This window comes from Dromaius novaehollandiae, chromosome 18 (genome assembly GCF_036370855.1).
Source record: "Dromaius novaehollandiae isolate bDroNov1 chromosome 18, bDroNov1.hap1, whole genome shotgun sequence".
Taxonomy (NCBI): domain Eukaryota; kingdom Metazoa; phylum Chordata; class Aves; order Casuariiformes; family Dromaiidae; genus Dromaius; species Dromaius novaehollandiae.
Genome location: NC_088115.1, coordinates 3,893,053 through 3,905,093, shown reverse-complemented (window position 1 = coordinate 3,905,093; position 12,041 = coordinate 3,893,053). Strand labels below are relative to the sequence as shown.

At 50.9% G+C, this 12,041-nt stretch overlaps 1 protein-coding gene across 1 annotated transcript in view; it reads right to left on the bottom strand.

The window, feature by feature from the left end:
* Nucleotides 1-662: 662 nt before the first annotated feature.
* Nucleotides 663-12,041, bottom strand: part of HS3ST3B1 (heparan sulfate-glucosamine 3-sulfotransferase 3B1) — a 33,498-nt gene continuing 22,119 nt past the window's right edge. The window contains exon 2 of the mRNA XM_064522465.1: nt 663-4,927. Within this exon, the coding sequence (XP_064378535.1) occupies nt 4,309-4,927 (619 nt within the window). The 3' untranslated portion in view covers nt 663-4,308. The remainder of the gene's footprint in view (nt 4,928-12,041) is intronic.

Here is a 12,041-nt window from a genome sequence, read left to right as displayed (position 1 = left end):
CAATTGCTACATTACGCAAACCATAATGCTCTTTAGACACTGCTTTGTATAGCACTGGCCTGGGACTCTTCTGAATTTAATGATAATGTATTTTTATACCTTCAAGTGCTCAGTGTGTAGGGAGCAATAGCAACTACTGGTCCCAGGGGGGTTGGCCCAGCATCCCTAGCAGTTAAGTGCAATGCTTTCAGAAAGAACTTGGCATGAGGAACAGCCCCCAGCACCGGCCAGGAGGGACCGGATTTGTCCTGCAATATTCTCAATGCGGGAAGGTGCAGAGCCCTTTTGCCAGCTGTCGAGACCACTCACTTTTCCTGGAGGTGCTGTGGGTCCACCGCGCCGACACCGTGCCGGAGGAAGGGGCGTTCGGCAGGATGGATCAGCCCACGTGCAATTCTGCAAAGCCCCAACACGTGTTAACCATCTGGCGAGGCCACCGGCTCCCGAACGCAGCCCTGGGCTGCGGAGGAGCTCACACACACGATTAAATCCTGCTGCCTTCAGCACACACCTCCAGGCTTTGCTGCAAGGCCAGCACGGGTTGCCTAGACGTTAATGGGACGCCCAGGTGATGGCCGGGGGCCGAACGCAACCCCGAGCGCTACCAAACCCAACCTGGCGAGGCTACCGCGGCCGTCAATGAACGCAACCGCGGCCATCACTTGGTAAAATATATTTTTATTTGTTCATACAAATAGTATGAATTATCAGAATTTCATTTTCCTAGAAACATCTTTCTCCGTGTAAAATTAATTTGTGTTGTACATACCACAAAATACTTGATTTACATTTTTTTTTTCAGATTTTGGGGGAATTGTGGGGTTTTTTTGTTTTTTTTTTTTTTTGCTTTTAGGTTTTATTTTGTTTGGAGGGGTTGTTTTTTGTTTTTTACGAATTGGCTATTCTCTAGTACCATGTTACAGACTACACATCACTAATATCCATACTGCACTCCTGAATACAGGACTGAATGAAACTCAGCCATAAATTAACATTACAGTGTGAAAAAAGAAATTCTACTTACACCCCCAAGCTTAATTTCAAAAAAAAAGGTATATATATATATTTTTAAACGATGACAATAGCATTGATTCCAGTATTAGCAAGCCAGATGTACACCACAGGGTATTCACCTTTATTGTCATATCGGTTAGGTAAGGCCTTTCTACCAAATGAAGTCTAGTAGCCTAGTACAGGCTTCATTACAAAGGATATTGAGCCAGGGCTTAACAATTTGCTTAAGGTTAGAAGAGTTATTTTTCACTCTCAGCATTTCTACTCTCCAACAGAGATTGCTTCATGAGGGCACTTTGCAGCAAGGCTTGATTACACAAATCAAGCCCCCAGCCTGCTGCGCTTCGCGGAGCTGAGGAAGGCATCAGGATATTAAAAAGTTGCGTCCAAGAAAGGAAGAGGGAAAAGATATGGGACGCTAAATCTTCTGGCATTAAAAAATAGGCAGGCACGTGCACTCCGAAGGAAACCAAGTGGAAATGAAGCCACGGCAAAGCAATAAATCCCCGAGGCTCTCGCCACTCGGCCAGCGAAGCCGCTCTGGGGAAGCGGCGCGGTCGAGTTTGGGCGTTTGCCCCAGAGCGCACGGAGCCAAGCTCTGTTCCACCCATTGCACAAGCCACCTAGGAGGAAGACAGAGGATCTGAGACCCAAAAATCACTCTTTTCCACCAGGTTCTGGTTTCCCAAAGGAAGTGTTTTTCTCCTCGCCCCCAACCCATTCCCCTCGACCATTCAACGCTAGCAGGGTGCCTGTGGCAAAACGGACACACCTGTGTATTTCTTACCTCGTCCTGGCAGCGGGGAGCAGAGCAGGGGTCCCAGCTTAGGCAAAAACCAGAGACCCCAAACATGCATAGACCAAACACCCCTCAAGGTTTTCATCTGAACAGGGCAGCGCAGGGCTCCCATGTGCTGCCTACCAGCCTGTGCAGCCCTTTTGCTACACTTGCACTATTTTGTGTAGTCACTTTTGTGACCTCTGAAAGGGAGACTGCGTTGATCCGAAGCGGCACTTTTGTTGCTAGAAATGACTTGGGGCAGAACAGAGAGGATTTGCAGAACTTGCCTTTCCACTGCGGCAGGAGACGTTTGGAGGCAATCTCGCAGGGGGAATTTGCATCTTGCCCCCACCAGCTCTGCTACAGGCCTCAGTCCTGACACAATGCATCCTCCCTTTCCTTGGCTAAAATGGCTCCAAGGAGCCTTTTCATCATGAAATAGCCACAGCAGACAGCTGTGAGGGGCAGCCAAGAGCAAGGAGGCTGTTAAAGTAAATGAAACAGCTGGGAAACACCGACTACACCCTACCGCAGCTGGGCACGGCTCAGCAACGCGCTGTTCAAAGGCTTTTTCTGTGGGCTACTGCAGGGAGAGGTGCAGGGCACTAATTTATCCAGGCAACACATATAAAACTAGAGTATCAACACCTGTTGGTGCATTTGCTGTTTCAAGTTTTACTACATTGCACACCTTACGCAAGGGCTCAGATGGTAACATCATGAGATGTACTTAGCACGCTCCAGGCTGGTCCCAGCACACCACCTCAGGTGTCTTTGCACGCTGTAAGTTAGGTGTGTGCCTATAGCATGTTGCATTTAAATTCCGAGTTAGATTAAAGGTTTTAAAAGCCCACATTTATGCCATAGTTGCACAATGACAACACGGCCCTGCTTCTGTTAGAAACGCAAGGAGCAAATCATTTCTGATGTTACCTCACTCCACCTCCCGGGGGTGGCATTGCTGCAAGAAGTGCCTTCCTCAGGGTAGGAAAAGGGGTCAAAATCCCAACTGGGGCCTGAGACGTAGCAAGTGGAAATCTTAATCCAGTGTGTCCTGTTGTCCCAAAGCATCCGGCCCCACCTGAGGGATGGGTTTGTAGGTTACTGTACCATGGTCGGCCCGCTCCTGTCTGTGAAGGCTCAGGCTCCCGGGCTGCCCAGCTGCCCCCCCAGTGCTCTCGCGTGCTGCTCCTGAGCCCAAGCGTAATCTCCACTTCCCCCTGCTTTCCTACAGATCCATCTCTGTCGGAAAAGCGGCATCTCCTCCTGGCTCTGAGCAAACACTGCTCCAAGGAGAGACCACGGACAAAGTGTTACACCAAAACATGATCGAAGCCAAGTCCACTAACAGGGACAAGGCTGAGGTGCCCCACTCTCATTTCATTTGCTTCGGCTCCCGAGGTGCTGGAGGTGCGGCCGACTGCGTTGTGTCCCCTGCAATCCTGCACTGATGGGGACAGCCCCGAGCAGCCACCTTGGTTTTTGCAAACAGCTCCGTGGCTCTGGTGGTGTCTTTGGTGCATACAAGCAGGTTCCTCTCCCTGCATCGCCAGTTTAGCCTTTTCCCAGAGGGGCCCTGTGTGCGCGAGCACTCCTGGGGGTGATGTTTAAGAGTCATTCAGACCAGCACTGAAAATGCCACACATTATATATATATTCTTTTATATATATATATATATTTTTACATTTGTCCTTCAGTAAAGATTTAAAATGCATAGAGGGATAGCGGAAAAGAGCCTCCTTGGCAAAAGGCAAGAAGGAAACGTATACTGAGGAGACAGCTCTCCCCATGCAACAGTCTCTCAACCTCCCCGCTTCTTCTCCTTTAGAAAAAGAGCACGTTATCCGTACAGCAGAGGCTCGGGATATGGAAGCCAGCAGAAGACAGCTGAGGCAGTAGGAGCTGTATGGCTTGGGGGTCCCTACGCTTTATATCCACCAGTAAAACAAGCCGCTGTTCAGCAGAGGTATCCAGTCCGACGGAGACGCACAACCTCCCTCCCCACCCACCCCAGCTCCTCCATAGCCCACAACCCCTCCCGGGGCCGCAGGATCTGCCAGGAAAGCTGTGGGACGAGGGAGCACAATGGCCGAGCAGAGACTGGGACACCGTAATAGGGAAAGCAAGTGTTTATAAAGGCCAGATACCCGTAACAAAAATAAATTTGTGCTTTCCCTCCCGCCCCACCCCCACCTTTTTTTGTTTTTTAAATACAAATTTTTGTTTAGGAAAAAATGGAAGCACCATCTGTTACAAACCAAACCAAAAAGAGGAGAAAACAGGAAAAAAAAACAAGGAGAGACATATTAGAATTAAACACCGTGGAATGTTAAACAGGTTATGGGCTACCGTTCTAGCCAGTGCGGTTAGGCAGCTTAGTGAATTAATTGCTTAGGAATTAAAAATAAATTATTATAAAATAGATTTCTGTACATTTTACATACATATATATCTCTTTATATACGCAAACCGTGCCGGGCAAGTAATTACAGAGGACTTTCCCACGCCAGCCTCAGTCCCAGCCGAAGTCCTGCCCCGTCATCTGGTAGAACTTCATGTTGAAAGGCCGGTAGAAGTCCCGCAGTCTTTGCACCACCTCTTGGTCTATGTCAGGGTGGGTCCTGCCTTTCGTCTTCCCCAGGCAGTGGGGTTTGCTGCTGCCTTCCGCCTTCTTCAGGCACGGGAAGCCCTTGGTTTTGTTGAAGTAGAAGTGTTTGTCCGTGATGATCCTCTTGAGGCCCAGAAAGTCCTGGACCCTGCCCAGCTCCCCCGCGGGGTCGCTGATCAGCCTCTCCCCGCTGACAAAGAGGATCTGCCCGATGGGGAAGTACAGGAGCCAGTTCTCCAGGTGCTTGGCGTAGATGCCAATCTGGATAGCGCTCCATGAAGTGTCGATCAGGCCCGTAGTCCTGTTTTTGAAGGTCAGGCTCTCAAAGGTGGGGATATCGGGCTTCTTGGAGAGCGTCTGGGTGTAGTCCGATATGGCTCTGGTCACGGGGTCCCGCACGACCACGATGAGCTTTGTGCCCTTAGACATGGAGGAGATGCGGGCTGGAGCCTCCTTGGTGACAAAGTAGCTGGGGGTCTTCTCCATGGTGATCTGCCCCTCGAGGGTCCTGGGCATGAGGTCCCTGCCAGATAAAACACACACACACACACACACACAGAGGTTAGAAGGGCAGGGAACAGGGAAGGAAAAATGCATATATACATAAATACATGTACCCAGACAGAGATGCACAAGAATTTTCCTCCCTAAAATGCCTACACAGGTCATTTAGCCCATGCAGATAAATCCATTTTCCAATGATTTAAGGATTAGGGAGGATTATTATTAAAGGCCACTGCATTAGAAATCCAGCTCGGTAATCCCCCAGTTATCCACGAGTGGATTATCTGGGCTGTATGCTGCACTTGTAGCATGGCTAGCTGTACCACACCAGCCCTGTATGAATCAGGATGAGTCCAGAGCTGCATCTAATGCAAAGGCCGGCGTTCACGGAGCACATGCACATCTCAGCACGACCCAGCATCCAGCTAGGACAACCTATCTCCACGCAGAACGCAACATCAGCTTGAGAGCGGGGCTTACCTTTAAAAATACACCCTTGAAACCTAAATCCTTGAGCAATTCTACCCTGTTTCCCTGGCTCACAGGTGAAAACTAGAGTGATCGCAGAAATGATGGAATCGGTTTGAAGGAGGAAGAACAATCTTCTTTTTCCTAACATTCACTAAGCAGGCCTAAATATTTTAGACCATTTGCCAACTCTTTCTCTTTATGATCCAATGGGACTCGTTTGCTCTGGGCTGCGAGACAGTTAAAAAGAGACGAGAGGGGAGTCTGCCACAAAATTAAAGCTATAAAACTTGATTAAGTTTTCAAAACAGCACAGAGAAATGACCAACTAGTGTGTGATCTGCAAGCTTTAAACAGCATTTACCTCGGACGTATTATACTGCACACAGAGAAGCTATCATTCCCAGAGGCCATTCTCTTCCCTTACTGTCCTTATGCTTCTACGGCACTGCTCACAGTGGGCCCTTTGCAATCCCAAAAGCCACCAGTGAGTTGTATTAAATCCAATGGTTGCCCCAATGAAGAAGCCAAAGGGAAAAAAACTGACCCATCTGATCTGGGGCCAAATAATAGCAAAACCAGGAATGAATGGCCTGATTGAAACAAAAATCACAGTATGCCTATGCAATTTGGTCCATAGCTATTTATGTACCTGCTGTAATGGTACTTTACTCCATCGTCGCCTGGCATTCACCTTACTGCGGTGGGTTTACTGGCACCAACACCTCTACCCTCCGCACCACAGTGAGGCAAGCTCAGGCCCAGCCCAGAAACCTCTTCTGCGCCAGCCCACTGGGTCCCCACGGCAAATCTGTGGCAGAGCTGCCCATCGACGGGAATGCCCGACCGTGGGTGATGGGGCTATCAGCTTGTGGAAACCTCCACGAGGAGTAGCCTTCTGGCCACAGTTTCAAGGTCGGGCATGCTGACTTTCACGCATTACACACAATGCCAGATAAAACAGTCTACCGGACACGTGGGACAAGTGACCTTCTGGAAGTCAGAAGCCAGCTTGTGCCAAAAGAATAGTAACCAAAATAAAACTCTGATTAATCTTTTGCCTCTCTGGCTACCTCTGCAAACCCCTAATGGCGGCACAGAACAGAGCCAGTCAATAATGCTCAGAGAGTGACTCTTAAATCTAACGTGAGCTGATGCGGATTTCGACAGACTACTCATTAAGTGGTGTCTCTTTTTATGGCCACATTAAATCTGAGTTCTACATCCTGCGCTGGCCACCAACCTGTTTCCAGCTTGATTTAAGAGGCCAGTTTCGACCCATGAAGTCCTTAATGGCCTGGGACCTGCCTAGAGAGGAGACTGCTTTCCAAGATGTGCTCGGCATGGCAGTGCTGGCAGACGGTCATACTGAAGCCCTCTGTGGCAGGTATGGGGCCCCAGACCTTGAAACTGACTTCTCCTCCAGGGCTACCAAAGACAGTATTTATTAGTCGCCAGGGAATGATGCAAGACTTATTTTTTTCCTCCTTGCACAAGAGACATTGAGTAGGGCTGGGCCACTGAGCCGTGTGAAACACAGGAGGAAATTGCTGGGGTGGAGGTGCTGAGTCAGTCGATCTGGTTTGGGAAACAGTGGCTCTTAATAAACATTTCAACTAACATAGGTGAGTGCACCAGTCCACTCCGTAGAAGCAGAAAAAAACAAGGAACAACTCTTTGTCCCCCTCTTCAAATGAAGATCCACCAGCCTGACCTCAGTGCCCTCATGGTCCAGTTAGCATCTGAACCTATGCTCTTGACTTGTTGCTGAGTACATCCAACCCATCTCATTTCCAATATGAGCTGAGGGCACTCAGTCCTGTGCAGGTTTAGACCCTCAATCTGATATTTTTGCAGAGGACCCAAATGGGTCCTCTGTGCCACGCTTCCTCCACTGCACCATCCTTAGCATTTTACAGACAGGTTTCTGTAAATAGGAACTTCTCCCCTGATGAAGGCAAAACACACCAACACTGCTATCGCAGTCTGCCTTGGTCAGCAGAGACTAAAATGAGCAGGGATAGAAATGGGGTCTCCAACCCAAGAATGAGAACTCAGTCAATCAAAACTTGCCCTCCAGACCCTAGCTCCAACACTCTCCTTCCTTCATAGCACTCAGACAGATGCCAGGCACAGCCCAAGACTCAGACCCTCAAGACCCTCTCAGACTCTGCCTTGTTTAAAAAGTGGCTGCATAAAAGCCAGACAACAGCAAGTGGAGCCAAATATTGCAGTCCACAGATACGGCTTGAATCTCTGACAACATCACATCCAGGAAAGCAAGGTTTCATTGCACAGGTCTGTGCACAGCAAGGATCTTTCCCACAGTTTCCATAATCTCCCACGGAGGCTTCATCCGTCATGCTGGCAGCTGCAGACAACAGAGCCTCAGGGACAGGAGTGACTGTTAGTTTGCTGTTCTGAATTCACACAGGTGGAGTTGCCACCAAGAACAGTTTATTCCCATTCAACCCACAACTGGAAGAGGGCAAACTGACCCACATATAGCACTGCAACTCCAATGCAACACTCCAGATGGAAGTGTTGATGGAAGCAGGACCAGACATCTGGTCCTGAGGCTCCAAGACAGCACAGGCTGCACTAAACCACAGACACTGCAGAGCAGGGGAAAAAGGAGCCATAACGGCCAGAGCTGCCGTAGCCACAGTGTGCTGGCAGGAGGTAACCCCTTTGGGCAAACAGAGAGAGGTTCAGCAGAAACCCACATGGACCACAGCCCAGTGGCAGGTGGATGGAGCCACTAATGCTCTCCACAGTTCAGCACTGGGGCAGCTCGTGACAGTTATGGCATCCTTTATTTCCGTGGTGGCTTCACAGACACTTTGGAGACTGGGGCGGCTTCTGCCCTCTGTTTGGTGCAAGATAAGAACTGCAAAGGTGCATCCACCACTGTTGGCAGTATAGGAGTAGAAAGGGAGATCAGAAGGGGAACTAGCCTGTGGGGAACAGGGAATTCAGCTGAGCCTTCATATGAAAGCAGCCACACCAGTGAGGACAGGGGCTAGGTGGGGACACAACAGAGGGCTGCAGTGCATACTGAGGTGGAAAATAAAGATAGCATGAAAAAACTGGCAAGTGATCCATCGTTTTGTTATCCCTCTGCTCCTGGCAATCTGGAATTCAAAGACCTCTGGAGCCAGCAGTTGCATCCAAATCATCATATTTAATATTGACTATGAAGTGTTTAATCTCTCCAAGCCCATGAATACTGTTGGCCTTGAGAACATCCCACAGCAGAGTCCCAGCACTGAAGCGCTGCCCTTACCCATCCTTTGAACCCCTCTCCCGCTGTCCCTGCTCAGAGAAGGGTTAAGGCACCTGCTTTAGGAGCGTCAAAGAGGAAAAGCCAAGATGATGAACACCAGCGGACTCCGGCATCTGAGCTCGGTGGGCAAAGCTGATCATCCACTGAGCTCGGTGGGCAAAGCGCTGGTGGAGCTCAGCGCAGCTCTGCCGACCCCGGTGGAGCCGCGGCCTTACGTCGGCGGGGGACCTGCCCCTGAAAGTGCCCGGGGATGAGTCTCAGCAGGATGAGGGAGCTGCTGCGTGAGCACAGCTATGAATTTTCCCCAGGCGGCAAGCAGAGCCCCTAACTCTGAGCTATTAACATGTCAAGAGAGACAGAGGAAAAGCTTTTTCTTTAATGAATATTTCCTCAGTGAAGCCTGCATCCCTCGTAGGCGAAGTGATAGGCTTAGCCTAAAGATGGATTGGCCTACTTTACCTATTAACCACTTAGACTAATGTAATAAAGGCTCTCTTTATTCAAACAGCCCTAATCCCCAGCCCTGTGCTGGAATAAGGAGGGATGCTAAAACGAACCTCACCAGGCTGCTCTTCGGAGGGGCACCGGGAGGGGATTTTTTTTTTTTTTTTTTTAATCACAAACTTCTCTAATGCGAAAAACGGACCCGGCGCGAGATAAATTTACAAAGTCGGAATGACAGGTGGCCACACGGTAATCCAATCCTGCAGCCTAATGCCCTTTGTGGCAGCTTTTGTCTGCACAGAGGGACTCGCAGCTAATCTGCTGACACTTTGCAATAAAGAGTATGGAGCAGGGCTATTGCCGGGGCTGGGAGGTGGGGGACGTGGGGGGCTTTACCAACCGGTGAGCTGTTACTCATTTGTAACGAGTCGGCAGGTACGAGACCTGTACGACAGCCCGGCTAACTGGCCATGCAGCTGGAGCTTGGCAGGACCAGTGGGGAAACCCAGCTGGGAAGCCGGCGGGCAGACGGCTGAGGGCAAGGACGTGCATTCGCCCGCTCTGCGCCCATGCACGGACCCTGCCCCAGGGCGCATTGCCGGGCACCGACTGCCCACGTAGCCCAGTGACTCACATCCCATACCAGAGGCCAGATGGATCTCCCTGCCAAGAGGCCAACAGGGAAACACACCTGTAACCCCATGGCAACACCCCCTTTGCATTGAACACAGCAGTCGTGACCGTTTTATCTCCAGGGATGCCTGGGAAGAGCTTTCGTTCCCTCCACGCGCCCTCCCTTGCTTCCTGTAATTCATAAACACCAGTCACCCACCAGGCTAAATCCGACTGGGGATTTAAGGTGCCTAAAGCCTCTACTGTGCTGCTGACTCATCCCAGGGCGGCTGCAGACCCGGCTGCCCCCGGCCGTCTGCCCAGCCCCGAGGTTACCGTCAGGCTGTGAACCACGGCCGCGGGAAAGCCCAGGCGCCGGGCACTCCAGCGGCTCCTGCTCCCAGAGCCGTCACCTCCAGCGCAGGGACGGCCGGGGACTGGGATGGCTTGGGAGCTGGAGTCCAAGCACCAAGGCGGATGAGGAATTGTCCGTCCTGGGGAGGATTTCTTGCTGAATATATCCTTTGCCCTACCCTGAAAGGGACCAGGAGCAGAAGCCACCAAGCACCCAGGCAGTAACAGCCCTTCTGGAGATACCTGGGTGCTGTGTTAGGCGAGAAGCAGGGAGCTCAGCCCCAAATCTCTGCCACATCCAGTGCCAGAAACGTCCCCGGCACGGGAACTGCCCGCTTAACGCACCATGCGCGCAGGAGCGAGATCTTGAACTGATAGCTGCTGCCGAGGCAAAACGAGCCAGGAGGCAGAGAGAAGGGTGCAAAACCTCCCCGCGCCCCGGCGTGCTTAAGTCCCACGTCGCTACAGCACCGGTGAGCGCTGAAATCAGAGAGTCTCCCGTGCTGCGGCGACGGCAGGCTCCAGGCTCAATCCCCTCTGCATTGCGGCCGCTACCCAGCGGCTGGATTCGCCCTCCGGCCATCGCACATGAGCTGCCTCAGTTTCCTCTGCAAGGATGACAAAACTTTGCTCCTAGAGGGAGCAGGACGAGGTAGGGGTAGTAGCGTATGGGGTATTCTGCAAATAAGAGAAGTGTCATTACTGCTAGGATGAAACACCTCAGTGTCCATCAACCTCTTCACAGCCTACCGGGCCGGAGGCAAAGCTCGTCTCCGTCCCTAGGAGCAAGGAACACAGGAGAAAGGAGGAAAAAGCAAGTCAAACTATTTTGCATTTCAGCCACATTCACGCCAAGTTCAGGCCTGTGATCCAGAACCACTTGCTTTTCTGCACAGCAGTGCACATTCAGAGCATCCAACCAATTTCAGGCCATTTCTACCCAAATTCCTGACTGGTGTTTCAGGAAGACAAGAAGTGCTCTCTTTCCATAAAGATGATATTGGGAAACCTAGCAGTTTCTAGGGAAAGCGCTCCAAAATCCTAACAACAGGCAGCCTAACAAACCACATAGATTAGATCCAAAGCTGATGGAGACAAGGTGAACAGAAATGAAAAAAGCTAAATAAATAAATCTAGACCAAGTGAGCTAATTATAGTGATCTTGAAAAAGAGCTGGAGACACTGAGAAAAGGGTGCGTATAGGGGAGTGATATCTCCTTCACTGGCACCAAGCAGCTTTGCCTTCCACCTCATCCACCCCGCCAGGCCGATAACCACTTGCTTCCAGTCTCCGAGACAGCATGTTGCTGACAGCACACAGGAAAAATTTACAGCAGCTATCAAAGCAGCCAAGGGCCAGATTAAAAACATCGCCTTGCAGCCTTGCAGCAGGGCCTGATAGCAAGTGAGAGCTCCGAAAGGAATAACGTCTGGGAAGCAAAAACACAGTCCAAGACCACAGCTTTATACCACCTTTTGTCTTCAAAATACTGTATTAGAGCCCTGTTTGAAGCATCTTTTCTGCACGCAGGGTCCGCACTGGCTCCCCTCAAGAGCTCAGCATCAGCCACACAGCTCCTGCACCGGCTGCAAGCAGATGGTTCCCAGTGCAAGGCGCCTCCCGAATTCACACCCGCTTCCGCGGGAGCCAACAGCACTCAGCACCTTGCAGGATGCCAGCCTCCGTCGCCAGCTCAACACAGAGGCATCAGGCAGAAAACCCTGGAGTCAAACAGAAGCTGGGGTGCTCGATCTGCTCTAACCCCAGCCGGCCCTCCTTAACGCGGGGCTGGCCCGTTGCACCAGTCCCAACGTGCTCAACAACTGGAGAATGAGCCTATTCCCAGCTTTCCTGGGATGCAGGGGGTCTTAGAGAGGATTTTGAAGGGCTTCCGCCTCCATCTCCTTCCTGCGGGGTATTACCGTACCCAGACCACATTCACTGGAATTTACCACCAGCTTTCAACTG